Here is a 24,015-nt window from a genome sequence, read left to right as displayed (position 1 = left end):
CACACTGCCTAAGGAAGCAAGCAAGCAAGGAAAGCAAGCTACCTGACCTGCCTACCTACCTACTACCTTGCTACATAGCAAGCCAACAGGCATACCGGCAGGCAGGCAAGCAGGCATAAGGGTGGCCTAACTAGCCTAGCGCAGAATGCTGTCAGCCGCAGCCGCGGACACTAGCAGCTAGGTATGCCATGCCACAGGCTTGTTTTGTACGATGCTCTTTTACAGCTTGCTGCCAAGGGATTCAATATCACATTCGAGAGGGGTGAAAAGCCATGTTTTGATTCATCTCCCACAAGAAAAAAGGCGTCGTCAGCAATACTAACTACTAAACGAATCTCGTAATCGATGCGGCGTAGTTTGGAATAGAAACCCCGGGGAGATTGGAGACGAAGGAAAGGTGCGGGTAGAAATGGTTCACGCAACATTTCTCATTGCACATTCTAGGCTATTGCGCGACTACGTGTTCCGTCAACCTCCGTAACCCCCATTCCGACGGTACTTGCCTATCAACCTACCTCCCCGACAAGCCCAGTTCAACTCGGGCTGAGACATTTTCCTGCGCGTGGAATTGTTTAATCCTTTCGACCGTTGCTTGATAATAATAAAAAGGGGGGGTAGATACGGAGCACGGGCGACTAGTAAACCGCCGTGGCGCGGGATTGGCTTGGACGCCCGCTGCAGACAAATAACGGATTTCTCCTTGAGTATTGTATTCCCAAGAAAGGCAGTCCGAAGCATTAGGTGGCTGGGAGAAGATAGATGATGAGTTTTTTTCTGTTCTTTTCACAGTTCTCCGCGTAGGCCGATTATGACGTGTAGTAGGGCCGTTTATCTGCGTTGGACGAACTTGTTACATACGCCACTTCACTGTGATACTTGCCCAGGTACAGGTAGGTATTCTGCAAAGTATGTGTACCTCCATAGGAAACTTGTATAGAGGTTCGCGACGAACGCCGGGCCTCCTATTCGCAATCACCTCCCTCCGGCGCCAAAAGGATTCCGGGACTTCAGCTGAGAAGCAATTAATCCTTTTAATATATTCATTTTAATGATATCTGATATACTATATGCACTAGTAGATATGTATTATGTTTAGTTCTCACTTTCGCAACTGTTACCCTAATGAGACTTAGTCTCTCTCGGAGGAATTAGTGTTCCAGCTTCAATGTTGGATAGTGAATTTCCGTCTATTTTTGCTTCAAAATCTATGTGCTTACTGTGTACATATAGTATGCCAGGATTAATTCGTGAAACACTGGTATTCGGTAGTCGCTTGCTGACAACTCGGCCGCTAGAGAATCAACGACAATAAGCCTCATAGCAGTAAAAATAACAGTTGCACTTAGTATCGTGGGATTGTTGGGCAATGACGGCCTATTTGGGATTTTTCCGTAGAGTTGTAGATGTGATTTCTCCGGATACGAAGTTCTCCATGATTGACACTATGTTACTTCCATGTTAAATTCGGCCCGTTTACCTTTCTCAACTGCTTTCTAGCTTATTAAGCTATAACTTGATTCAACGATGGTGATTTTGTTTTGGTTGAGTCGAACTGGATTGTCCGTAGTCTGCTTGTGGTGGGTTGTTGGGTCTCTGGACGTACCCGGGCACAATCAACATGTCCTTGCGACTACAAACAAGCTACCTGATCGACATCCACTATTGTAATTTACTAAGAAAAGGGGCTTTAAAATTATGGTTAGACGATCGTTCATCGAGTTTAATGCTAATATATACGGGGTGTAGGTGTTTGAATAGGAGTACCCTGAAGAATAGCCCAGATTTCTTGGGTACATAGAGAAATCTGAGACATGCATAGGTACCTTCTTGCCAAGTATAGTTATTGTCTAGGCCTGAGTCTAGGTGCTCTAATAAAACTCAGAGACTCTACCTTATGCTTAAGTCCATTTGCCTATCTGTTAAAAATCATTGTAGAGTCGCATGATCCGACGCCAGCACCTCTCCTGTCCTAAATTACACCAATAGGCCTACATTTGGTATTGTAAATTTTTCATCGTTTAGGTTCTATTCCGCAGCAGGTTCTTCTTCGAAAACTACCAGAACTGTACCTGCTTTGCATTTGTCCTATTGTATATGTTAGCGATCACGTAGTTTTAATTGTGGTTGAGCATGACAGCTTACCCCTTCTTTATGTGCAAGCTTCTTTATAACACCATCTTGTGGTGATCGTATTACCGTTTCCATCTTCATGGATTCAATTCTAGACTTCAGATTAGCGCATCGGTTAGCTTCAAAGTTGGCGCACAGAGCACCCACACTACTAGAGGAGCTCCTTTGGTGACCCTATCACCCTCCTTAACTTCATTTTTGAGTATCTTACAAGGCATCGGAGCCGCCACCGAAGCCGCAACTTCCTTGAGCCCTAGGGCCTTCTCGTACCAAATCGGAGACAGTAGCGACAATTCTGTCTTTCTACCATGTTGGAATACGGTGATCTTGTTGTCATTATTGGGGTCTTGAACAACTGTCGTTTCTATCCGTGTATGTGGGAAGAATGTGATAAGTCCTGTTTTCTCCGAGGCTGGGATGGGCGACGACACAAGGTCCTCGAAGACTTGAGCATCTTCACCATTTCGAGTGACCTGAGCGTTGAATAAGTTGTTACCCTTCTGGGTTATGCTAACGTCCACAACTTCCCCTTCCTTTTGATCTAAGACGTCTAAGGACTTGAATGAAAAGTTTCGTGAACTGCTATTTGAACCGAAGCCTAGGCTTTCTCCATGGGGTTCCACGACTTCCGTGGGCTGGGAGGCGAATATGCCCAGAGCCGCTTGCACATATACTTCGGGCTTAATCACTGCAGGATCAAACAGCTCCTCTTTCCACTTTTCAATGAAACCAGTTTCAACATCTCCTTCTATGAACGCCGGTGATCTGCATAAGCGCTTCAGGAATTCAATGTTGGTGCTTAACCCTACAACTTCGTAGTCGCGTAGCGCAAGCTCCATCTTCCTAATAGCCGTCTCACGATCCCTTCCTCTGACGATAAGTTTCGCAATCATCCCGTCGTATGCTTCGGTGACCGTATCGCCCTCAACGAAGCCAGCGTCAATTCGGATATCCTCATCCACCTTGGGGGTCTTTAGGTGAACCAACTTTCCGGAGTCGGGAATGAAACCCCTTTCTGGATTTTCGGCGTATATCCTTGCTTCGATAGCTGCTCCTCGCTCATGTATCCTCTCGATTATCTCCTTTTGTGTTAATGGTAACTTTTCTCCTGCGGCGACTCGAAATTGCCATTCAACTAGATCAGTTCCAGTGACCATCTCACTAACAGGATGCTCGACTTGAAGTCGGGTGTTCATCTCCATGAAGTAAAAGTCGCCTGTGTCCTTATCGAGAATAAACTCCACCGTCCCCGCGCCGACGTAGCCCACTGCTAACGCCGCCGTCCTGGCCTTTTCCCATAGGTCCAACCTTGTCACGTCATCCAATTCGGGTGCCGGTGATTCCTCAAGGATCTTCTGATGTCGTCGCTGTATGCTGCAGTCTCTTTCGCCTAGAGCAACACAGTTTCCATGCTTATCGGCGAACACTTGCACCTCGACGTGCCTAGGACGTACGATGTATTTTTCAACTAACATGACCTCACCGCCCTCCCCGAATGAAGCTCTCGCCTCTGCGCGGGCACTCTTTAATTGCTGTAAGAACTCACTTTCCTCCATCACGATACGCATACCCTTCCCACCACCTCCTTTCACACTCTTCAGCAACACAGGGAATTGAATCGCTTTCGCGTGCTCTAGCAACTCCGTCTCACCCTGTTCACTTCCATGATACCCAGGCACACATGGAACTCCAGCTTTAGTCATAATCTCCTTGCTTCGAGCTTTGTCGCCCATGTCTGCCATAGCTTGCGCTGGTGGTCCGACAAATACGATTCCTTCCTGCTCACACCTTTTGGCAAAGGCTGAGTTCTCCGAGAGAAAGCCATATCCAGGATGTAAAGCTTGGATGCCATGCTGTTTAGCCAATTTCACTATCCTCTCGCCGTCTAAGTATCCGTTGGCGGTACCTAGACCAATGGACTGCGGTGAGCAGGATGCATGCTGAGAAGAGGCGTCCGGGTTAGTATATAAGGTAGTAGTTCTGATTCCGAGGCGTTCGGCGGTCTTGTTTATCCTCAATGCGATTTCACCACGGTTTGCAATGAGTAAAGATGTAATAGGAGTGATTTGAGACTGTAGAGATGAGCCGGTTGTAAGATAGCGGGGGAATGGATGGCGGCGGAGGTGTCTAGGCTTAACTGAACGCATTTTGAATGGTATTTAAGGGGTAAATTATCTAATTGACTTGCTATATCAAGTATTGTGACTTTTCTACATCATGGAAATATAATAATCATGAGATAAAGAGAAAGGGAAGGTTAACTCCAAAGAGTTGTCAGCGAGAAGTTACGGTATTCGCAGCTGAGTTAGGTGAAAGCCGTAACTAAGCGGTCCCTCCCCCGCGAGAAGCCGCGGTTAGGGACCTAGAAACAGCGGCATTGTTGGCCCAAGTTCCAGCCTCAGTGGGGTATAGTGGGCATTTTATCAGGGGGTCGGGGCTTTTAGCTTTGCCAACGTCATCATAGATCCAATACGATCAGCAACTTTCAGAACCCCTCCAAACAAACACCTTGGAACGAATCCGAACCACTTTAACGCGACCAATTCGCATCCCACGTATGTGAAACATAAAAAGACACGATGGATCAGATATCGCTTAATCATGAGGCTTCTGCTGGCGATACCCATAAGCAATTAGTCTCGTCGCTACCTCCTGAGGTTGTACAATGTCTTGAGAACGCCCGTTTCGTAAGTGCTTATCCCGAATGTCTGGGTAGATACCTACCTAGGTAGATAATCTGAATGATGAATGTGGCTGCTGAATGGGTTCGATTTAGCTTCACCTGGCGACATGTATCGATAACCAGCCGCACGTATCCCTCATGAATTATACATATATCCCGTCGTCGCAGTACTCCTCCGCGCCCGTCATCGTCATGACCACGAACCCCTCATCCAAGAAGACCAACAACTTAGTCGTTAACCCGAATGTCTCGCTACTGGTGCACGACTGTGAGAACCCAATTACTTCCTCTAGATGGTAAAACTGCTGGCCTTATGTATGCTAATGGCATAACAGGGGTATCGCACAGACCGCCGACCCAAGGCCGCCGGATGTCAGGCGGATCGCCCGGCCCGGAACACCGATCGAGTCTAGCCTCGCTCCTCCTCAACCTGAATACCAGCGCTATATCCAGTATCAGCGCGACTATAAACGGTACTGCACAGCTAGTTGCCCGTGGATCCGACGAGGAACGATTCTATCGCAGCCAACATCTCGAGAATAATACGTTTGACTCTGAGGGCGGTACTGTGCCGTTTGATGGCGGGTTTGGTGCGAATGGTGGGGCTGGTGGGCAACAACAGGATGGTGGAAGGGAGTGCTTTGTTGCGGGGGAAGAGGTAAGGGTTATTCTGGTGCATATCAAGGATATACGGACGAGTGATTGGAAGGGTAGTGTGAAGGATTGGGTTTTGGTGCCGGAAGGTGGCCCTGCTGCTGTGAACGGCATCAGGTGAGAATGTGTGTTTACTGCTATGTCAGTATAGGCTGCTGTTCACTTGTGTCCTTATAGTGTACGATAACGCGCTATGCTGAATGGTTTGGTCAAAATGGGGTATCTGTGTCACGCGTGGGATAGGAAGGGAAACGGCTCTGATAGATCTATTGTATTATTACCAATTGAAATGACCCGTTCATGTGTTTTTTATTGTAATGGACGTAGATATGAATTTGAGCAGTGTCTCTAAAGTCTAGCTGAGAAAATGGCCGATTCTCCATGGGACCGTGGTGTGGGCGTTTGAACCATTTGGTGGAGGTAACGGCCTAGGGTGCAAGACGGCCTAGCGACTCAGCAAGGCTACTATGACGATGCTCTTGGTTCGGGGTTTTTGGTGATGTTTACAACTTGAAGCCCTCTTACGGATAAAGTTTCAAGTCTCAACGACCAACTATTTGTGAGCTGTTGGTTCGTATAGATGAGATGCATAAGTTCAGTCAAGACCTCGGTTGTGGGCCTTTAAGCCTTACCCCATTCATATTTTGCGCATTTCAAGGAATAATACGTAATACATCGAAAGGACGTAGTTTTACTTGATCTTTTAATTTTATCATATAGGCGAGCCCGACCGCCCCGGCGGGCTGAGTATCCGAACCGGTAATCATGCATTCTTCGGTGATTTATCGAAGAGCATTCGCTGTCCCATATGTACACCATAGCTAGGTGCCTATATCGATTCGTTAGGGCTTTGAGGGGGTCATATATCCTCTATCTAGGGGTAAATCCGTGCAAGGCGCTACTAAATTTGCGCATCCCCTTTCGTCTACTACAGTCCATCTAGGGGACTATATAGAGTCGTACAACTTTGTCGTTGATGCATCTATTTCAAGGCTATCATTGCCCTTTTTGTTGCTTAAATTCGTCTCGTACGTCTCGCGGCATCGGAGGCGGAGTTCGTGGTTCGGTATTTCGGTACTTGGGTTCCATAATGCCCAACTGAAGAGAAGTTTTGTTAGCTCCAATGAGGTGAGTGAGTTGGATCGATGCGATCCGTACCATTGATAATAATCTCCATACAGTATCTGTCGGTTGCGCACCAACACCAATCCAGTATTTTGCTCTGAATGTGTCTAATTTGATATCTTTATGCAATCTTCCTGAGTTGTCATATGGGTCGGGTTTCGGAATAGGATCGTATGTGCCAATAACCTCGAGAGGTCTGCTGTTTCTCGCCGTTCTGTAGTAAAAGAATTGGTCAGTACATTTCGCACTTAGAAAATTTGATTGATTGGGATTCGTCTCGAGAGACTAACCTTGCCTGCGCGACGACTATATTGTAAAAAGGGGAGTTTCGGCGTCCGAAGCGCGCGAGGCGAATCTTGACGACCATTGTGACTGTGAAATTGTTTTTGCTCGGGGAAAGTTAAAGCGACAGCTTCGAATTCAATTCAGCATTTGCGATTGCCCGATTCAATAATTTTTGGCGGATATGGAGACTGTTTTCTCCGCCTGCACCAATCGGAGAAGTGGATTTGCTTAGTTAAGCATCGAATGGACTTACACCAATCGAAGCCAATTAAGATCGCAGCTTCCCTGGTGATGTCAGTCGACCAACTAAACTATTCCCCCCAAATAACTTCCCAAATCGTTTTCTTTTTTTCTTTTCTTTTCATCAATCTCCCCATTCGAAGGAATTGCTTCATTTACTTGGCCAAGTTCAATACAGTTTAATACACAATCGCCATGGCTATCAAGGTAAGTTATCTCGTATGCAATTATGCCGAAACTACAGATTGGCTTACACCAGCTTGCTTAGACCTTGTCGGCGAAGGCCGCTGCAGCTCTAGATAAAGAGCTTATGAGCACTGGAGCTTTCTCAATTGACCAACTTATGGAACTCGCTGGATTATCAGTTTCACAAGTTGGTAAGGACTTTAACTCAACTATTTCGTCGCTAATGGCTATCTAACCATTGCTATTGTGTAGTTTACCGAGTTCACCCTCCTAATAGGGGCAATCGTGTGTTAGTGGCTTGTGGTCCTGGTAATAACGGTAAGCCACATTCCCTACCGGGTTATACCCACGCAATTGTTTCTAATGAGTTATTAAAGGTGGTGACGGACTTGTTGCAGCTCGTCATCTTCGCCATTATGGGTATCAACCGACCATCTACTATCCAAAGCGGAGTAAGAATGACCTCTATCAGGTATGCTAACCATCGAATGCTATTTAAACACCTTTTATCCATGTGCCAGGGTATCATTTCGCGATCGTATCATATGTATCCTTTAGTCTTCTAGTCTCGATATGTTATTTGAAGCAAATTGTTCATGATCATAATCCATGTCGTCCCGCATCACTTCTACCCCCCCTCCCTTGTGGACCCATCTGTTTTCACCTAGTTCATGGATTATCTTTCGTATATACCGTGTTTAATTTATTTGGACGACTCATTCTAGTAGTCGAGATACTGATTTTTTATCCGTATAGCGGCTTGCCAAGCAGCTAGAAGACCTGGAGGTGCCGTTTGTTGAGGATTTCCCCGTGGCTATGAAATCGACGGATCACATCGTGGATGCTGTTTTCGGTGCGTTCTATTGTCGTGCTTCGAAGGTGTCAAACTCATCAACAGCTAGGGTTCAGCTTTTCGGGTGAGGTTCGCGAGCCTTTCCCAGCCGTGATTCGAGCATTAGAGGAGACCAAGCTCCCCGTCACCTCCGTTGATGCTCCATCTTCTTGGAATATTGAAACAGGGCCGCCCGAGTCCGGCTTGGGCAGCAAATTCAACCCTGATTTCTTGATCAGCCTCACTGCACCTAAGCCTTTGGTCAAGCATTTCAAAGGTCGTCATTTTGTAGGCGGCCGGTGAGTAGCTGGTAACTAACTGGAAAAGAGTACGCCTGTGGCTGACATACCGGCAGCTTTGTCTCTCCAGCAATCGCTGAGAAATACGACTTCGAAATTCCGGAGTACCAAGGAATTGACCAGATTGTCGAAGTCGGCACTGGAGGAGGGAAGCTATGAAAGCCGGCGATCGGTCGAATGAAATTCTTCCGAATTGGAAACTTGGAATTGTTGCGGTAACTTCCCCCCTGAATCAACTGACGCTGCAGCCCCCTGTACGACTGTAAGGACACACTGGGCTGGGGCATCTTCCTTCTTGCATGTCCTCATTGGCCTCGACTATTCCCCTAGGGCACCGTAAGAGCGGAGGATGGTAATCTTTGCAAAACTCGACATAGATAAGATATTGCTTCCCGCAAACAGGGCATTCAGCGGTGTGCTCAGTACACATTAAAGTCGCAGGATGGCTCTTTGCTCTAAATTGCAAAGAACACTGGATAATGGATTGTCCCTGGAAGGACGAAAGTCTCGACGACAACTGTTGATTTGGCATACCATCCGTATAAACGTGGCTTATTGTGGTGGTGTGGCTTTCAAGTATGATATAGGACGGGGAACCGCTCATAAGAGCACTGTAACACGACCGCTGGAATCGCCACCACCGAACCAAAAAAAGCACATTTGACCACTGATGTTCTGCTGATGAAACTCCTGTGGCGATTGCAGGGCACGGGATACGTAAGAGACAGCCCCGCGAGAAATTGTACAAGAAAGAGGATTTCTCATTTTCTGTTTGCTCTTAGAGCAGTCAACATTAACTGCCTACCTTTCAATTTTTTTGTGCTGTCTAATCCATCAGACAGCTTTAGGTAGATGGGGACACTGGCCTACTACTTGCTCTGTAGTGAGCCGGAGCAAATGCTCCTAATTAACGATGATAGGCTAGAATGGATCTGCGGCGCTTACCTTGTTAGTGGTCCCAGCGAACAACCACCCTCTACTAGGTACCTAGGTAGGCCGCACTTTTTTTTCTTCGGTCTTCGGCTGCCGTCAGGTGATTCCCGTTCATTCTAGATCATTTCAACCGATCTTCCACCCTACATGAACGAGTCTGAATCGGAGCGAGCTCGTAACCACGGAATTTATCGAGCGAACGTTCCAGCGCTGCCCTGTCAATTCTTAGAATTACTGATGCCTGCTGCTAGCGGGCAGCGCGCTACTATGTGAGAAGTATCAACAAGAAAAAATATACATGACGCCTTAGGTATTTTGGTGTCGCTGGTACACTAGCGATGTGAAGCGAAAGGATGCGAGTACAGTACGGTACAGCCCTACAGGCCTATCGACATTCACTACTTAGGTAGAGGGGCCTTCTGTAAGCCTGGTAGCCTGGTAGCCTGGTAGCCTGGTCGCCCTGGAACTTACTTCGCAGTGTACACAGGTGGCTTGCGGATGCGCAAGACTATCAACCTCCTGCATCTGTTACACGACATCTTATTTGACCACTAGTACCGGCACTGTGGCGCCTCTGGTACAAATGAGTTCGATACATTGCTGATGATCAAGGTCAATGTACTTCCTCCGAGACCCTCCCGCCTGCCCGCGTGGGAAATAATGAGGAATAAAAGGGGGTGGACCAATGTTTCGAGAACGATCAAAAATCCCCCACTTCTCTCGCGTCAACACTATCCATTTGGCCCCTCGGGACGTTCCCACACACTCCCCACGATCCGCATTAGAAAGACATGCATACTCCTACCCAGCTATGTACATGTATGTGCGTAATTCCTTATTACCCACACCGGACGCTTTATCCTTTATTCATTATTCCTTTGACCTGAAACTTGGGAAATAAGCTTCGTGCCCAACCATCCCGCCGAGTGCTACTGTAGGGCTTGTCGCGTCCCGCAGTCCACCGCACCCAAACGGCCGGGGCTACTACTGCTAAGAGAACAGCGGCTCGAACCGGCTGGTTAGATGCCAAGGTAGGAGCATTTCACCCGCTTAGATAAATCCCTTACAGATGGCACACAATTATTATTATTATTATTATTATTATTATTTAAAAAGGATATCATATCATAATATTATTAATATGTATAATATAGTTAGGTTGCTACTATTTTCTCTTCTACAAACTCCGGAAATAAGACTTATAAGCGCACGGCTAGCACTGAGTTCACCCAGAATATCCATCATTTATTAACGCCAAATCTATCATCGCGGAGTCGCCGCCAAGGTCATCGAGATTCATACTATTGCGATGCTACATTGTTCGTATTGTGACCTGGGTTTTCTGACCCCATATTAGCTACGTTTTCCGTCATTATATCTAATCCATCGCATCTGTCTTCTTTAGTGGCCTCGGTTAATAATTATTCTATAAGATCGCGCCTAGATGACGGTCCGGCCTCTTAGACCCCGTGTCGGCGTGTACACTAACATAGATGTGGAGGGTCCCACCATTCCCAGCTAGGTACTCAAAACGTCTTTACATAGTAATATAGCAAAGTCCGGATGAAGCTCCTGGGTATACCATTGGTGATCGACGGCACGCGATCCAGGATCATCCACTATAATGGTAGGGATTTAGGAATTTTAGGAGGTCGCTAAGTTACTTGGCTACGAACTTGGACGATCCAACCTACTTTACACCAACATCGCGCTGGATATCCCTAGGTACTTAACGAGCCTAATCGCGGAGAGCTCTGGGTCTAATGAAAGGGCCGACCTCTTTTCTTTCTTAATGTCACTAGGTCGATATTGGCTTTTCCCATTTGCCACAATGGGCTTAAATGCGAAAGCCATATTATACAGCCTTCTGATAGCGACATGTCAATAAGTACAATGGGTACAATGTGTGCAACAGGGAAATCAATTGGTGGCTATGATTATCCTTCTAAGCTCCGTTCCGGTTTGCCGGTCAAAATACACAATACAATTCGAGGGACGGCGTCACACACATCGTGTTCCGCCCGTAAATTGCACGACAAACTGATTATCAACGGCGATCATAGCTCTTTGCGGAGATGTCTAGACGTCGAGCAACGCCAGACGAACCCTGAGCTGACAGCAGCCTCAAATTGGCATGTCAATCTAGCCAATGTCTGTTCGGCAGAGACTACGCCTCGCCCGCCAATATTGACCCGCTAAGGTACCGTCATTATGGATGCGTAGTATAGTTAGGTAGGGGGTAGGGAAGACAATTCGGGAAGATTCGCCACCTTTCTCTTGCATCAATGATTTCTAACCAATGCCCACCTGGTAGGGCTAAGCCATATAAACCATAATGTGATATAATGTGGCTGAAGCTACCCCTGTCGGCTCACCCCGTCATACCCCCCTGTCACATGACCCCACACCCGGGTTGGCTCAATTCCGACTTCATATCTCGCTGCGAATCCGACTTCTTTACTTTTTGCCACTCCAACATCAACATAACTCATACGCCCAGACACGAGCATTCCGGGATTCCCATGAACATATGGGCATATCCCGAGCACACGCTATGCAATATTCGTCACCGAGACCCCCGGATACGAGATGCCGTCTTACAATTTGGCCACCTCAGCGAGCTGTACTTGTTCCTAAATAATAAAATCCACATAACCCACCTGGACACCTACACCTACATACACCTACGTACAAACATAGGTTACACCCCTGACAACTGTTCGTCATGGAGATCCGGACTCCGGAGTATTTATGGCATGTCCGTCGATCATTTATCAACCACACGACAAGCCTCGTCATCACACTACCTGTTTCAGATAGTGACGCCTCTCCTGCTGGAGACAGCCCCATATGGGTTTCTTGATGCCTTGCTCGATGTCCAACGCTAAGGTGTAAGCAGGGCTTCTCGGTATCATACCTGGTTACTCTCCACACGTGGTATGTTTGCCCCTATCACGAGTGAGGCCGCCAACGCCACTGCTCTCCTTGTTGTTGTCTGGATTCCAAGTTGTGATGCGTACATGTCACTGTGATATGCTAGTGTTGTTGTGCTGTCAGCTTACTACGTGGAACTTAGTGGTTTTGCCAAAGAATTGAGACTTTGATTGCCTCTATCAAAAAAAATGTTGCTGCCTGGTCGTACGCCGACATGCCCCCCTTGCTACCCATCAGTGATGGTGAATGTGTGTGAAGTGTGCCACGGGTCCAAAGGGCGCCAAAACTCCAAAAATGCCGAAAGCAACAAACTCCAGCCTGCCTGTATCACCAAAAAGAACCTTCTCTCTCCTTCCTTCTTTCCATCTAACCGCCCATTCCCTCTTTCCTCTCTTCGACTCCCCGCTTTCGTTCCTTCCGTTTTCTTAGCGGGCGCCTGCCGGCTTCTTGAGAGCGTCGCGGAAGGTGAGGCCCGCGCGAGGGAGGGAAGGTGCTGCCTGTGTTGTCACGGGGGCAGGTCCCTTCTTGCCAGCTTCCTTGCCCTTCTTGTTGCCTTTCTTGGTCAAGCTTCCTCCCGCAGCGCCAGATGCGCTAGTTGCGGTGTATGTGGCAGCTGCGACTGAGGCGTATGATGTGGGAACAGCCGTGGCTGCGGAGGATGCGGCAAGTGCCGGGAGGTGGAGGGAGGAAGGTGCAGGTCGCCCGGTGCCGATCGGGGCAAGCACGCGGTCAGTCGGAGCGTAATCCGGCACTGAATCGTCAGGACCAAGGGACAGCTTGTTAAGGCCGAACTTCTGGCAAATGTATGGATCGAGTTGATCCAAGTTATCGATGTTTGGCACTTGAACCACTCCATCAGGTCCTAGTAGCATGCCCTGGTGGGTAACTGTGGCTGAGATGGTTTCAAAGGTAGGACTAGCAGGTATTATGAGGGCTGAAATGCCATCAGCGAAGAGGGCAGGGTATTCTTTGACTACGACAGGACCAAGGAGGAATAGTTTGATGCGGATTTGGTCGATTAGACGCCTCTGGTCTATGGCACGTGCGATAAGGGGGCCTGGGAGTGCGCATTTAGCGCAGAATCCTACCATTACGGGTACTTCGTGGGAGATAGGGGTGCATGGCTCTGTCGCTGAGAGATACTGTGGACAGTGGAAGGTGATGGTTACGTGGGAGATGCGACATATTTCGCAGAACCAGATCTCGGACCAGCACATTGTTGCTGCCGTTAACTTAGTACTGGGCCTAGGTCTGAATGGACAAGTAGGTATTTCGAATAGGATGGTGATTAAGGGCTTCAAGTAAATCTACGTGAGGGCTATGGGAAGGGATGTTTTCTACGAAAAGGGGACATCTCATGGTCTGGCACTGGATGTCTACTAAATAGAAAGTGAAAGAGCTAACTGACGATATTCCAGGTCTTGCCATGTCAACATTTAAGCAGCTTAGCTGGGCGAGAGCTAAGGACTCAGAGAGCAGGCGCGCATTCCTCGTCACAATGAGTGTAGTATATGGGAAGTCATCGTTAGTACTGTCAGTTTCTTGGCTTCAAGATAGGAATATTGCCAAGGGACAGGTATGTTCTTTATGGCATAGACTCAACCATGACGCCGACAGGCCCATTACAAAGGTTTAGAAGGCATGAATGGGGTGTACTACATGATGTAATATACCACTGGCTATAGTGGCAATAGGTGAGTAGGTATGAATCAGTTTCACGTGGTAAGTTCGCCTTACGGTAGGTAATTGTTACCAAAGAAGACGATGTTGATCAACTCATTACGAGCACATCGACCCCTCGGACATGTGAAGTATGCCGGACAAGAGACTCTTCACACCTAACCTCCTTAATACTTAGGTAGGCAAATACCGAAGAAACATTTGACTAAAGGTGGGTATCCAGATTTAGGTTACACTGACTTCTTCCCCTAACAAATGTCTGTCTTACGCTAAAGGGATTCTCTGTAATAAAGCTAACTATTATATTAATAATACGGCGGCGTGATAAAAAGAGAACTTAGTTTTTTAAATAATAATAAAAATAAAAAAGGCAAGATAATCACGTTTTTAGGAAGTAATTTTTTTTTTTTTTCGTTGGGCAAAAAATAGATTTAGAAAAAGAACTCCGAATCGGGGAATCGAACCCCGGGCTTGGCGGGTCACTCTAGGGTATGAGATGAGAGCACCAAATGTTAGCCACTACACCAATTCGGACTATGGGAAATAGAGGAAGACCTTTGACGAAAAATATCTTTAGTAAATGTGTTTCATATTCCTTAGCTTAGTTAGCGTAGGGCCTTCGCTGGAGGTGGAGAAGATTGTTTGCTGAACGGAAGGCAGGTAGACTAGGACCTCACCCATGATATATTATCAGCGGAGAGATGCATATTAATGTAAATAGCTTATTCAAGGATAGTAGTCCTTCCTTGTTTAGAATTTACATAATAATTCACTGTTGAAGTGACCGCGCTGTAAATAGAAAAGGAGATATTAATTTTATTGAGACTGTAAACCTCTTACCTACCACATGTTTTCGTAAAATTTGAATTGCCTTTTTTTCCTCAAATCTTTCTTATAGCAAAGCCAAATGTGCATATTCCGTTTTTCTATAGGCATTCTATAATGCGCAGGCTGTGGCAATGCGCGATTGCTGGCGAATCGTTATTCGTGGGAACTCGGGGCGGTGAAAATAATGACACGACACAGCCTGAAATCGTAGGTCGAAAATCGCTGCCCAAGCTTCCTAGAATTTCCTTTGCACTTATTGCTACAAAGGGTCATCGTCTTCAAGTCGGAGTTTATCCAACGGAATAAACTGTCTCAATATTCATTAACCATGGACCGGGTGACGATTTTGGGGATTGCAGCTAATGTATCTCAGTTTATAAATTACGGCCTTAAACTCATCTCAGCCTCAAAAGAAATACGTACTTCTGTAGCAGGGTGTACTGACCGCATTGCGTTTCTTGATGAGGTTTATGGACAACTTCGGGATCTAAGTTCTAAACTTCAGTCACGCTTTCAATTAGGGGCTACGAGTGATTTAAACCTCGTAGGGGTTAATGGATCGATTTGCTCTTTAGCACACAGCTGCGAATCCTATTGCGACGAGCTCCTAAATATAACGTCTAAAATCAAGGGCAAAGTTGGGCGCCCTAAAGTCGGTATTGAAAGATTACGAGATTCTCGAGCTAGAGCAAAAGTTAAATGGTATTCAATCGAACCTGACACTTCATATTTGTACATTGATTAGGTATGTAAGGTGGTCCCATAGAAATTGCTTCCAATTGAGTCTCGCTCATTTTTTTCTTCTTAAAACAGTGCTCGGCAAGAACTATATCAAAATGACCTCAAGCAGTTGTATATCGATGAGCAAAAGTCGAGAATACTGCAGTCCAATAAACTCACCGTGATTACGGATACCCTTCAAAATTTAAGCGAGCACTTTCCCGTTCAAGAGTTAAGAAGTCGGTCTACTCCGTTCTCGCTGGTTGATATATATACTGTTGAAAGACAGATGTCTCTTCTCTCACTAGCGAAGTGTGATGTTGTAAAGGAACATGTTATACTCGAGAGCTTGAACTTTGACCGCCGGCCAGTTAGATATAGTTCTATTGAGGTTGCTCATGAAAGAACCTTTAATTGGGTATTCCAACCCTCCGACAAGCCAGACTTAGATTCAACGGCGGGGAGCGTTCATCGATGGCTCGAATGTGGCGATGGCGTCTTCTGGATTTCTGGGAAGCCAGGGTCGGGCAAGTCGACCCTGATGAAGTTTATTTCGAGCCATCCCCAAACCCGACGGGCGTTATCTACCTGGTCTGACCCTCGACCCTTGGTAGTTGCCAGCCATTTCTTTTGGACTGTCGGGACGTCGATGCAGAAATCAAGGCGAGGTCTCTTGCAATCACTTCTCTTCGAAATTTTCCGTTAGCAGCCAGACCTAATCAAAATTTCTTGCATTGAACGATGGAACCAAAACGCCGAAAACATAAAATTCGAGTCATGGGATACACCAGAGCTCTCTCGAGTCCTGGAACGAATTGCTCTTTGTGATGGTATCCGCGTCAGATTTTGCTTCTTCATCGACGGCCTAGACGAATATGAAGGCGACCAAGTTGAATTTTGCCAGGCTTTGCGGAAGCTTTCAATTTCACCTCATATGAAACTCTGTGTTTCAAGTCGTCCCTGGAACGTTTTCGAAGATTCCTTTGGCACTGATATTGCGTCTAAGCTCTATATTCATGAGTTGACTAAAAATGATATCCACAACTTTGTGCGTAGCTCCCTTGAGGCCCACCCTAGATGGGCCAATGCTGGCGTTAAAGCCAAGGATGCGCAGTCAATCATGGATGAAGTCACACATAGGGCGGCGGGGGTATTTCTCTGGGTTTATTTGGTGGTCAAACAGCTACGCTCTGGACTAACTGGGTACGATAATTATTCGGACTTGCAGCGTCGACTTCAGACTATTCCAGATGATTTGGGGGAATTCTTCAAGCAAATACTAGGCTCGGTCGAGCCATTCTACCACCAAAGGATGGCTCGCTTATTGAAAATCTCCCTAGTGCTGAAGGGGCCCGTATGCACTTGCATTTACGGTTTTCATGACATGGAATATGAAAATGAAGATTACGCTCTCAGCTTGCCTGTTATACCACCAGGAGAAGACGATATAATCCTTTCATATAGCAGGATTAGCCGGCGTCTCAACGCGTGTTGCCGTGGTCTTCTTGAGGTCCATCCAGAACTCGGCTATGTTGAGTTTCTTCACCGCACTGTAGTGGACTACTTGAACACGAAAGAGATGTCTGAATATCTGGAACGGAAGGCTGGAACTACCTGGAACACACAGCTATCAATCCTTAGGGCTTGGACAGCTTTCATCAAGGACGCAAGGATCTATGACTGCTGTTATCATGCGTCATGCAAAACAGAGAGTATTTTGTCGGAGCTTCTCGTATACGCGAGACATCTTGATGGTGGTTCTAGAGCTCATCAATTGTTGGAGGGAGTAGATGGCTTTCACCCAAAAGTGCTTAAAGATCGTAAAACTTCGTTACGCTCTAGCCATATCCAGAAAGCTTCAGATTCTCCATTCCTCAGAGAAATGGTAATCAAGTACTCCCTTTCCGGGTACGCCAAATATATTTCAGATAAAAAGCCCGAGTATTTCTCGGGATTTAAGCTCTCGGCAATAAATGATATTATTACTTCGCTTAATCCTGATGATCTAGCGGATGGCCGGCATTGTAGCCGCCTAGCTATTCTCCAGTGTGTACTGGAAAAGAGCTGCAATACCAATGAAAGATTTTGCTTCGAGAATACCACCTGGACTCCAATGAAGTCTTTCCTCATTAGGGCATTCAGAGATAATTCATGGAACTTCGAACAGCTTCTGAAAAGCAAAACAATTTCACTGATGCTTAGACATGGAGGAGACCCAAACGCAAAATATAATACCGACGAACCCATCGCTTGGATTGGCTTCTCTTACGAGATTATCAGGAGACCACTAACGCCAATAGGCAAAGCCTTGTCGTTAGAAGTTCTAGACGACTTTAATACAGCATGTACTGCTGTGCGACACCCTTCAGAATTAGGAGTGAAGCCTATGGAACTAAAGGTGCCTGAAGCATCAGAATTAAACAAAGACCTGTGTGCATTTTTCGACTGGTCATCTCGTTTTGAACCTCTGGACCAAGAATTCTTTCTTCATATTACGGAAAGGATTCTTTCGATAGCGAAAATTTACGAACTTGATCTTGAGTGTCACCTGTCGACATTGAAGGAGATATTTCCACCACAAGTGATTTCAACGTTGAAAGATAAGATTTCTGGTAGTTGCTTAGATGTTGTTGAGCAGCCATGTACGAGCAGCAACAATCTCGCACTAAAACGAAAACAGGAATATCCTTTAGGCGACGAGGGGACATATAAGAAAGGGAAAAGCGCATAACAAATGTGTCGACTTTTCATTTATGTTCCTCTTCCCCGGAATCGCTTTTCTGGGCGGGCCCCGCCCCTGCGAGCGAAACCCGCGAGCGAGTTTAGCGCTCGGAACGATCCAACGGCAATGGCACCTTCAAGCTCTGCGGCTGTGTAATTCTGCTATAACTCTTCGGATGCAAAGAGACGTCACCACGTGAGGGGAAATCATTGGTGAAGAGGAGATAACAGAAGGATTGGCGTCTGTACGTTGGTGGCGTGATCTTATGTTACTCCGCTGCTAGGATTATTGGCCTGTTAGGACTATTACCACCTTTACTGAGGTACACACAACTTGCTTTATTAAAGTCACGACCAGTCAATACATCACATGTATCCTTTTCCTGTACACTTTACCACTTATATACGTCGAGAAAGAAATATGTCTAGCGATCAGCAATTTCCATCGAGAAAGGAGTTGCGGCCTAAACCTGGCGACCCTGAAGAGTCGGCATGGATATGGGGGGAAAATGATGAGGTTGGTTACCCCTACTTAACAGTTGTGCTTCGATTTGTGGCCGTTCGCTAACGATGTTGAAAGTTGGGTAGATTAAATCTGCAGACACCGGAGAGAGTTAAGGAAGCGCTGAAAGCCGTATCGACTGGAGAGACAATTGCTCTTGGGTGAGTGTGATACTCCCCAGATAGTGTCCAACCTAGTTACGCTTGACTAACCGCGGGCAATTAGTCTCCCGTTCGATCAAGTATCGCCGCCGTGTTATGGACGAGCTGTCTTTAAGCACCATATTCACGAATTATTCCCGGGCTATGCACATGATGATACTTACGAAATGAACCCTCAGAGCACTTCGCAATGGGATGGTTTCCGTCATGTGAGCTAGAGTTACGTAGCTAGACACGGTCAGATATTAACAATTTGTAGTTTGCTCACTTCCCCTCGGGATACTTCTATAATAAAGTGAGTTGATTAATCGGCCTCTTCGAAAAGTCTGAACGGTAGTCGGCTAATATTTTTCCAAGACTACCGGTGCTGATGTTGTGGGTGACAAGGCCACGACAAAGTGTGGAATACAGGCATGGGCAGCTCGTGGCATTGCGGGCAGGGGTCTTCTCTTGGATTTCGCTCGTTATGCCGAAGCCAACAATATCAAGCCGGATTACTATGATAACTTTAAGATTAGTTACGGCGACCTTGTCAAGGTAGCACAGGCACAAGAAATCGACTTGAGACCTGCAAGGCAGGGAGGTGATATTCAGATCGGGGACATCTTAGTGATCAGATCTGGTTTCACAAAGAACGCCAATTCACTCACGGAAGAGCAGAGAGCGAAACATCATCTCCAAGCGCATAAATTCGGGCCTGATGATGGACAACGCTACATCGGTGTGGAACAGAGTGAGGAGATGGCTGATTTCTTGCATGACTCCTACTTCTCCGCGGTGGCGGGGGATCAGCCCGCATTCGAAGCGTGGCCATCCACTGAAGGTATGTTGGAGTTACAGACCGGAGATTTAGAAACTGGAGCTAATGTGTCTCTGGCAACTAGACTATTACCTCCATGAGAAACTTTTGGCGCTTTGGGGTTGTCCCATTGGCGAACTTTGGGATCTTGAGACACTTGCGGATAAGTGCGCCGAGAGAAAGAATTGGACATTCTTCTTAGCGAGTGCTCCTAACAACGTGAAAGGTACATCGCCCGAAATTTTTATAGCACATGTTGAAGTAACTGGACTAACACGAAGCTACAGGAGGAATAGCAACCACGGCGAACGTCCTAGCCATTATCTGATGTATGCTTGGGGCGAGCGATTGATGCAACTGAATGACGTGATCTGACATAGAAGAATGATTCTTAGCGTTGTGAAAACGAGATTTTGGTTCATTACGATCATGAATGAGGATATTATTTTCAAATAATGAATTTTCGAGTAGAGTAGAATATAGTCACTATTAAGACGATATTTATTTCCCTTCGTGAAAAATAACGTGATTACGCTAAGAATTGGAAAAGAGGAAGAAAATAAAAATAAGGTAGCGAGGATAAGCTAGAGGATTAGGTAATACTATACAACAGATGAGGTTTATCTACATGTGACTTGATGTTATCTGGATGACCAAGCTTGACGCTCGGACCAATCAGCTTGACGCTGTAAGGCAGTCGCGAGCTTTCGTTGCCTCGCATCAACGTATCTAATAATTAGGTTCGGTGGTTTTAAGCTTTCTTCCATCATCATAATCTTCATTCGCCTACAACTCCATACCCAATACAACCGCCCGAGAACCCGTAATTCCACTTTGCGTCCTGGATATTCTGTACCTCTTTTATTTCACATATAATAAATATCGAAACATCCAGGAACCATGGCGGACGCAGCTCTGAAGCCCGAGAAGGACTTCAGCAAGGAAGCTGATACACAGATTAACGAAGCAGAGAAGCTTGCTAAGGTGCGCTTCTTCTAGAAAACCACGTCGGATCACCAATGGCTAATGTGTTACTATAGAACGACATCCCAGCAGCCATCGAGAAGCTTACCATATTCGAAAAGCAAACCCGACAGGTAAACTCTCACTCCAGCCTTGAATTAATAGAAACAATCATTGGCTAATTATTTCGATTTTTTAGGCGTCCGATCTTGCCTCGACATCACGAACCCTAATTGCGATATGTACGATTTGCAAAAATGCTGGGAACTGGAGTTTACTCAATGACCAGGTCTTGGTACTCTCCAAGAAGCATGGCCAGCTCAAACAGGCCATTACCAAGATGGTCCAAACCGTCATGGCTTTCCTCGATGAGACCCCGAATCTAGATACCAAGCTTACCGTCATCGAGACTCTGCGCACCGTGACCGAGGGCAAGATATTCGTTGAAGTTGAGCGGGCTCGCGTGACCAAGATCTTGTCGGACATCAAAAAGCAACAGGGAGACCATAAAGCCGCCATGGAAATTCTATGCGAACTGCAGGTAGAGACGTTCGGATCTATGGAGAGGCGCGAGAAGACAGAGTTCATACTGGCCCAAGTTGCTCTGTGCATTGAGAACAGTGACTTTACGCAGGCCGGTATTCTCAGTCGCAAGATCAGCACCAGATATCTATCACGAAAGCCTAAGAAGACCCCGGAACAAATAGAGAAAGAGAAGAAGGTCCGGGAAGAGAAGTTGAAGCGTGGCGAGGAAGTGCCCCCGGAGGTAGAAGACGACACCACCGACTTGAAGTTGGCCTACTACGAACAGCAGATTACATTGGCAAAGCATGATGACAAATATCTCGATGCTTGCAAGCACTACAGACAAGTGCTAGACACCGAAGCTGTCGAAGAGGACCCTTCAAAACTTCAGCCCGTACGTTTGTGCCTACCATTAAGCCATTAGAATTTACTAACGTATACCAGGTCTTGCAACGTATCATTTACTTCGTTATACTCGCTCCCCACGACAACGAACAACACGACCTTCTCCAGCGCATTTTCCGCGATACAAGAAACTCACAAATCCCCGTTGATGCGTCGTTACTCAAGCTGTTCACCGTACACGAACTCATGCGATGGCCCGAAGTTGCTAAGCAATATGGACCCCATCTATGCGGAACTGACATTTTTGATGAGCGCCCGAATCAATCTAAGGACGAAAAGGCTCACCAGCGATGGCAGGACCTGCGTAAGCGAGTCATTGAGCACAACGTCAGAGTTGTTGCGAAGTACTATACTCGTATTGGCATGAAGCGCCTCACTCAACTACTTGACTTAACAGAGGATGAGACGGAGAAGTATATCAGCGAGCTGGTATGCTCCAAGACAGTCTTTGCTCGCATTGACCGACCGGCCCGCATAGTTAGTTTTGCCAAGCCTAGGGATGTTGATGATATCCTTAATGAATGGAGCCACAACATGAAGAGTCTGCTCGGTTTGTTAGAGCGTGTTGATCATCTCATCACCAAGGAAGAGATGATGGCTAGGATTCAACCTGGCGCAAAGGAGGGTAAAGAGAAGAAGGGCAAGAAGAAGGCATGAGCTTGAATTATTACATGCGGGCTCTTATTAAGGGGAGTTAATTCTTTCGGAGCCGGATATGGCTTGGTTTTCGAGAGGCACAGCACAGGTTTGCATCAAAAGGCATGCGAATGTACAATACCTAGTTAGATTAGGAGGTGGGCAATGCCCGTATAAAACTGGTTTGCCTTCTATGTTTCGATTCTGGACCCTTCTGTGATTATATACTCATGTGAATGAAATGCTCTCGGGTCTAGCTCTGTCTTGCTCTCCACTCTATCTCTCGAATCCACCGCCGTCTCCTGTAACTCCAATGTCTATGGATCAGCAGACATCTTACAAAGATTCCCTAGCCGAAGTGTTACCAGCGTCCTGATACCGCTGTCTCAACCAACCCACCAACACCATAACCCAATCTTTAGCCACCGGCACATAGTGACCACCCGGGTGCACAATCACCGTCGGATCCCGACATCGCTCCACTAACCCCTTACTCCGCGCCTCCTCCACAACCGTATCTAAGCTACCCAGAAAATGCAACGTCGGCGTCGATATCGCCGGCTCATATAACCACTGCAGACTTTTCGGCGGGGCGTAGAAACCAGAGTATATAACGCAGAATTTCAACGGACGGTTTTGATTCGCCTCGCGTAGCGCTGGTAACCAATTCCAATCCGCGGACGTTATGGCCTCCGGGTCCTCAGGCGAAGGGACGGGTGGGGGATCCCGATATGGTAATTCCAAAGCTGAGGCCACGAGCGCGGCTGTAGCACCGCCTTGACTGAACCCAAGGATCCCGTCGATACCCGCGGCTTCGCGTATCGCGGTTGCGATGGATGACATTCCGATATCGAAGCCCCGGTATGCGTTCGTGGCTTCGTCTTTGCGGAACCAGGCCCAGTTGTCGCCTTCGTCTTCTTCTTCTGCTTCGGCGGAGCCGGGGTCTGGGGGAGTGTAGCCCGGGATGTCGGAGGGGCGGAGACGGTGCGGGGCGGTTGGGTAGATGAGGGTTGGGTGTAGGTTGAAGGGGGACGGGGATAGGGCTTTCAGGAGGAGTTTGGAGAGGGCTTTGGTTTTGGAGGAGAATAGGGGCCCGGATTGGGTGTACCCGTGTAACATGAGGATTTTGAGCTCCGTTTTGCCTTTGGGGATGGCGCTCTTTTTGGGGGCGTCTTGGTCGTTGGACGACATGGTGAGATGATAAGCCCGGGATAGGGACGTTGGTACTATGATACGGTTGATGATACGCCTGGGAGTTATCGGGGTGAAGAATTTCATCAAAATTTTATAATCGCTCTCTTTTTATATCCCAGAGTCTCGCGTTGTGTAATCGATTTTTTGTTTGTTTCACTGTTGAGGATGAGTAAGTTGTAGCGAAAGTGAATGTCTCATGAGTCGGGATTTTGGCGTCGGCGGCTAAGAATTGAACCGATATTCGGCTCTTAGATCTTACGACTTCGATATTTCTCAGCGCTGATCTAGCCCAACTGTTGACTGAAAAAAATCTAGATGAAAAGTGTATTTTATGAAGAATCCTTTTGAATTCAGTATTTGGTCTAAATTTAATTATTTTCATTGGTTGTATTTGTCATCATGGCCCTGTAGAAGTCCTATGGCTCGATACTGAGGCGTATATCCTCACGAATGGTTCATAAAGCCCGGCACCTCTACTTCTTCATTGCGACTCCGTCTGAATAGCTTATCTACTATTTTTGGAGCTTGGTATACCATACGTTAAATTTTCAGCGGTTATTAATATGGCCTTATTGTTGTA

General features: G+C 46.7%; 10 protein-coding genes and 1 non-coding gene across 11 annotated transcripts; 6 read left to right on the top strand and 5 right to left on the bottom strand.

Moving 5' to 3' along the window:
* Window positions 1–1,921: 1,921 nt before the first annotated feature.
* On the bottom strand, window positions 1,922–4,610 carry F4822DRAFT_130671 (carbamoyl-phosphate synthase L chain, ATP binding domain-containing protein). Its single transcript, XM_051452706.1, has 3 exons — window positions 2,278–4,610; window positions 2,143–2,221; window positions 1,922–2,085 (listed from the first exon to the last, which is right to left on the bottom strand). The coding sequence occupies exons 1-3, from the start codon at window positions 4,275–4,277 to the stop codon at window positions 2,026–2,028; spliced, it is 2,139 nt and encodes a 712-aa protein (XP_051318264.1). The 5' UTR covers window positions 4,278–4,610; the 3' UTR covers window positions 1,922–2,025.
* Window positions 4,611–4,709: 99 nt separating this feature from the next.
* On the top strand, window positions 4,710–5,588 carry F4822DRAFT_425694 (uncharacterized protein; the record flags this gene model as incomplete). The annotated part of the gene is made up of 3 exons (XM_051460388.1): window positions 4,710–4,817; window positions 4,907–5,081; window positions 5,149–5,588. 3 exons carry the CDS (start codon window positions 4,710–4,712, stop codon window positions 5,586–5,588), a joined length of 723 nt encoding a protein of 240 aa, XP_051318263.1.
* Window positions 5,589–6,374: 786 nt separating this feature from the next.
* F4822DRAFT_130668 (ribosomal protein S16, mitochondrial) lies at window positions 6,375–7,022 on the bottom strand. Its single transcript, XM_051452705.1, has 3 exons — window positions 6,883–7,022; window positions 6,626–6,806; window positions 6,375–6,565 (listed from the first exon to the last, which is right to left on the bottom strand). The coding sequence occupies exons 1-3, from the start codon at window positions 6,957–6,959 to the stop codon at window positions 6,464–6,466; spliced, it is 360 nt and encodes a 119-aa protein (XP_051318262.1). The 5' UTR covers window positions 6,960–7,022; the 3' UTR covers window positions 6,375–6,463.
* A 191-nt stretch (window positions 7,023–7,213) lies between these two features.
* On the top strand, window positions 7,214–8,630 carry F4822DRAFT_130543 (YjeF N-terminal domain-like protein). Its single transcript, XM_051452704.1, has 7 exons — window positions 7,214–7,324; window positions 7,386–7,494; window positions 7,556–7,621; window positions 7,681–7,775; window positions 8,060–8,156; window positions 8,206–8,434; window positions 8,491–8,630. Exons 1-7 carry the CDS (start codon window positions 7,313–7,315, stop codon window positions 8,591–8,593), a joined length of 711 nt encoding a protein of 236 aa, XP_051318261.1. The 5' UTR covers window positions 7,214–7,312; the 3' UTR covers window positions 8,594–8,630.
* Window positions 8,631–12,726: 4,096 nt separating this feature from the next.
* F4822DRAFT_425691 (uncharacterized protein) lies at window positions 12,727–13,518 on the bottom strand (the record flags this gene model as incomplete). The annotated part of the gene is made up of 1 exon (XM_051460387.1): window positions 12,727–13,518. The coding sequence occupies one exon, from the start codon at window positions 13,516–13,518 to the stop codon at window positions 12,727–12,729; it is 792 nt and encodes a 263-aa protein (XP_051318260.1).
* A 906-nt stretch (window positions 13,519–14,424) lies between these two features.
* F4822DRAFT_t29 lies at window positions 14,425–14,515 on the bottom strand. The gene has a single exon. It is a non-coding gene; the product is annotated as a tRNA-Glu (tRNA).
* A 568-nt stretch (window positions 14,516–15,083) lies between these two features.
* On the top strand, window positions 15,084–15,875 carry F4822DRAFT_130483 (uncharacterized protein). The gene is made up of 2 exons (XM_051452703.1): window positions 15,084–15,554; window positions 15,623–15,875. The coding sequence occupies exon 1, from the start codon at window positions 15,138–15,140 to the stop codon at window positions 15,552–15,554; it is 417 nt and encodes a 138-aa protein (XP_051318259.1). The 5' UTR covers window positions 15,084–15,137; the 3' UTR covers window positions 15,623–15,875.
* F4822DRAFT_441430 (uncharacterized protein) lies at window positions 15,819–18,440 on the top strand (the record flags this gene model as incomplete). Its single annotated transcript, XM_051462866.1, has 2 exons — window positions 15,819–16,166; window positions 16,236–18,440. 2 exons carry the CDS (start codon window positions 15,819–15,821, stop codon window positions 18,258–18,260), a joined length of 2,373 nt encoding a protein of 790 aa, XP_051318258.1. The 3' UTR covers window positions 18,261–18,440.
* Window positions 18,441–18,671: 231 nt separating this feature from the next.
* On the top strand, window positions 18,672–20,040 carry F4822DRAFT_425689 (uncharacterized protein; the record flags this gene model as incomplete). The annotated part of the gene is made up of 7 exons (XM_051460386.1): window positions 18,672–18,767; window positions 18,831–18,913; window positions 18,978–19,122; window positions 19,173–19,208; window positions 19,271–19,736; window positions 19,798–19,938; window positions 20,000–20,040. The coding sequence occupies 7 exons, from the start codon at window positions 18,672–18,674 to the stop codon at window positions 20,038–20,040; spliced, it is 1,008 nt and encodes a 335-aa protein (XP_051318257.1).
* Window positions 20,041–20,451: 411 nt separating this feature from the next.
* Window positions 20,452–22,382, top strand: F4822DRAFT_391193 (PCI domain-containing protein). Its single transcript, XM_051457102.1, has 4 exons — window positions 20,452–20,696; window positions 20,753–20,809; window positions 20,875–21,594; window positions 21,645–22,382. The coding sequence occupies exons 1-4, from the start codon at window positions 20,613–20,615 to the stop codon at window positions 22,260–22,262; spliced, it is 1,479 nt and encodes a 492-aa protein (XP_051318256.1). The 5' UTR covers window positions 20,452–20,612; the 3' UTR covers window positions 22,263–22,382.
* Window positions 22,383–23,749, bottom strand: F4822DRAFT_391192 (serine hydrolase-domain-containing protein). Its single transcript, XM_051457101.1, has one exon. It carries the CDS (start codon window positions 23,517–23,519, stop codon window positions 22,578–22,580), a length of 942 nt encoding a protein of 313 aa, XP_051318255.1. The 5' UTR covers window positions 23,520–23,749; the 3' UTR covers window positions 22,383–22,577.
* Window positions 23,750–24,015: the final 266 nt, after the last annotated feature.

This window comes from Hypoxylon trugodes, assembly GCF_022578975.1.
Source record: "Hypoxylon trugodes strain CBS 135444 unplaced genomic scaffold F4822scaffold_2, whole genome shotgun sequence".
Lineage (NCBI taxonomy): Eukaryota > Fungi > Ascomycota > Sordariomycetes > Xylariales > Hypoxylaceae > Hypoxylon > Hypoxylon trugodes.
This window is presented reverse-complemented; position numbering and strand designations above follow the sequence as displayed.

Coding starts and splice junctions, on each gene's coding strand:
- F4822DRAFT_130483 (XM_051452703.1), top strand. CDS start 15,138: ATGGACCGGGTGACGATTTTGGGGATTGCAGCTAATGTATCTCAGTTT.
- F4822DRAFT_130668 (XM_051452705.1), bottom strand. CDS start 6,959: ATGGTCGTCAAGATTCGCCTCGCGCGCTTCGGACGCCGAAACTCCCCT. Junction 6,807..6,882: donor ATAGTCGTCGCGCAGGCAAG/GTTAGTCTCTCG, acceptor CTTTTACTACAG/AACGGCGAGAAACAGCAGAC. Junction 6,566..6,625: donor TATGGAGATTATTATCAATG/GTACGGATCGCA, acceptor ACTTCTCTTCAG/TTGGGCATTATGGAACCCAA.
- F4822DRAFT_391192 (XM_051457101.1), bottom strand. CDS start 23,519: ATGAAATTCTTCACCCCGATAACTCCCAGGCGTATCATCAACCGTATC.
- F4822DRAFT_391193 (XM_051457102.1), top strand. CDS start 20,613: ATGGCGGACGCAGCTCTGAAGCCCGAGAAGGACTTCAGCAAGGAAGCT. Junction 20,697..20,752: donor AAGCAGAGAAGCTTGCTAAG/GTGCGCTTCTTC, acceptor GTGTTACTATAG/AACGACATCCCAGCAGCCAT. Junction 21,595..21,644: donor ACCCTTCAAAACTTCAGCCC/GTACGTTTGTGC, acceptor AACGTATACCAG/GTCTTGCAACGTATCATTTA.
- F4822DRAFT_130543 (XM_051452704.1), top strand. Junction 7,776..8,059: donor GTAAGAATGACCTCTATCAG/GTATGCTAACCA, acceptor TTATCCGTATAG/CGGCTTGCCAAGCAGCTAGA. Junction 8,435..8,490: donor CGTCATTTTGTAGGCGGCCG/GTGAGTAGCTGG, acceptor ACATACCGGCAG/CTTTGTCTCTCCAGCAATCG.
- F4822DRAFT_130671 (XM_051452706.1), bottom strand. CDS start 4,277: ATGCGTTCAGTTAAGCCTAGACACCTCCGCCGCCATCCATTCCCCCGC. Junction 2,222..2,277: donor AAAGGAGCTCCTCTAGTAGT/GTGGGTGCTCTG, acceptor TCTGAAGTCTAG/AATTGAATCCATGAAGATGG. Junction 2,086..2,142: donor AGCTTGCACATAAAGAAGGG/GTAAGCTGTCAT, acceptor CATATACAATAG/GACAAATGCAAAGCAGGTAC.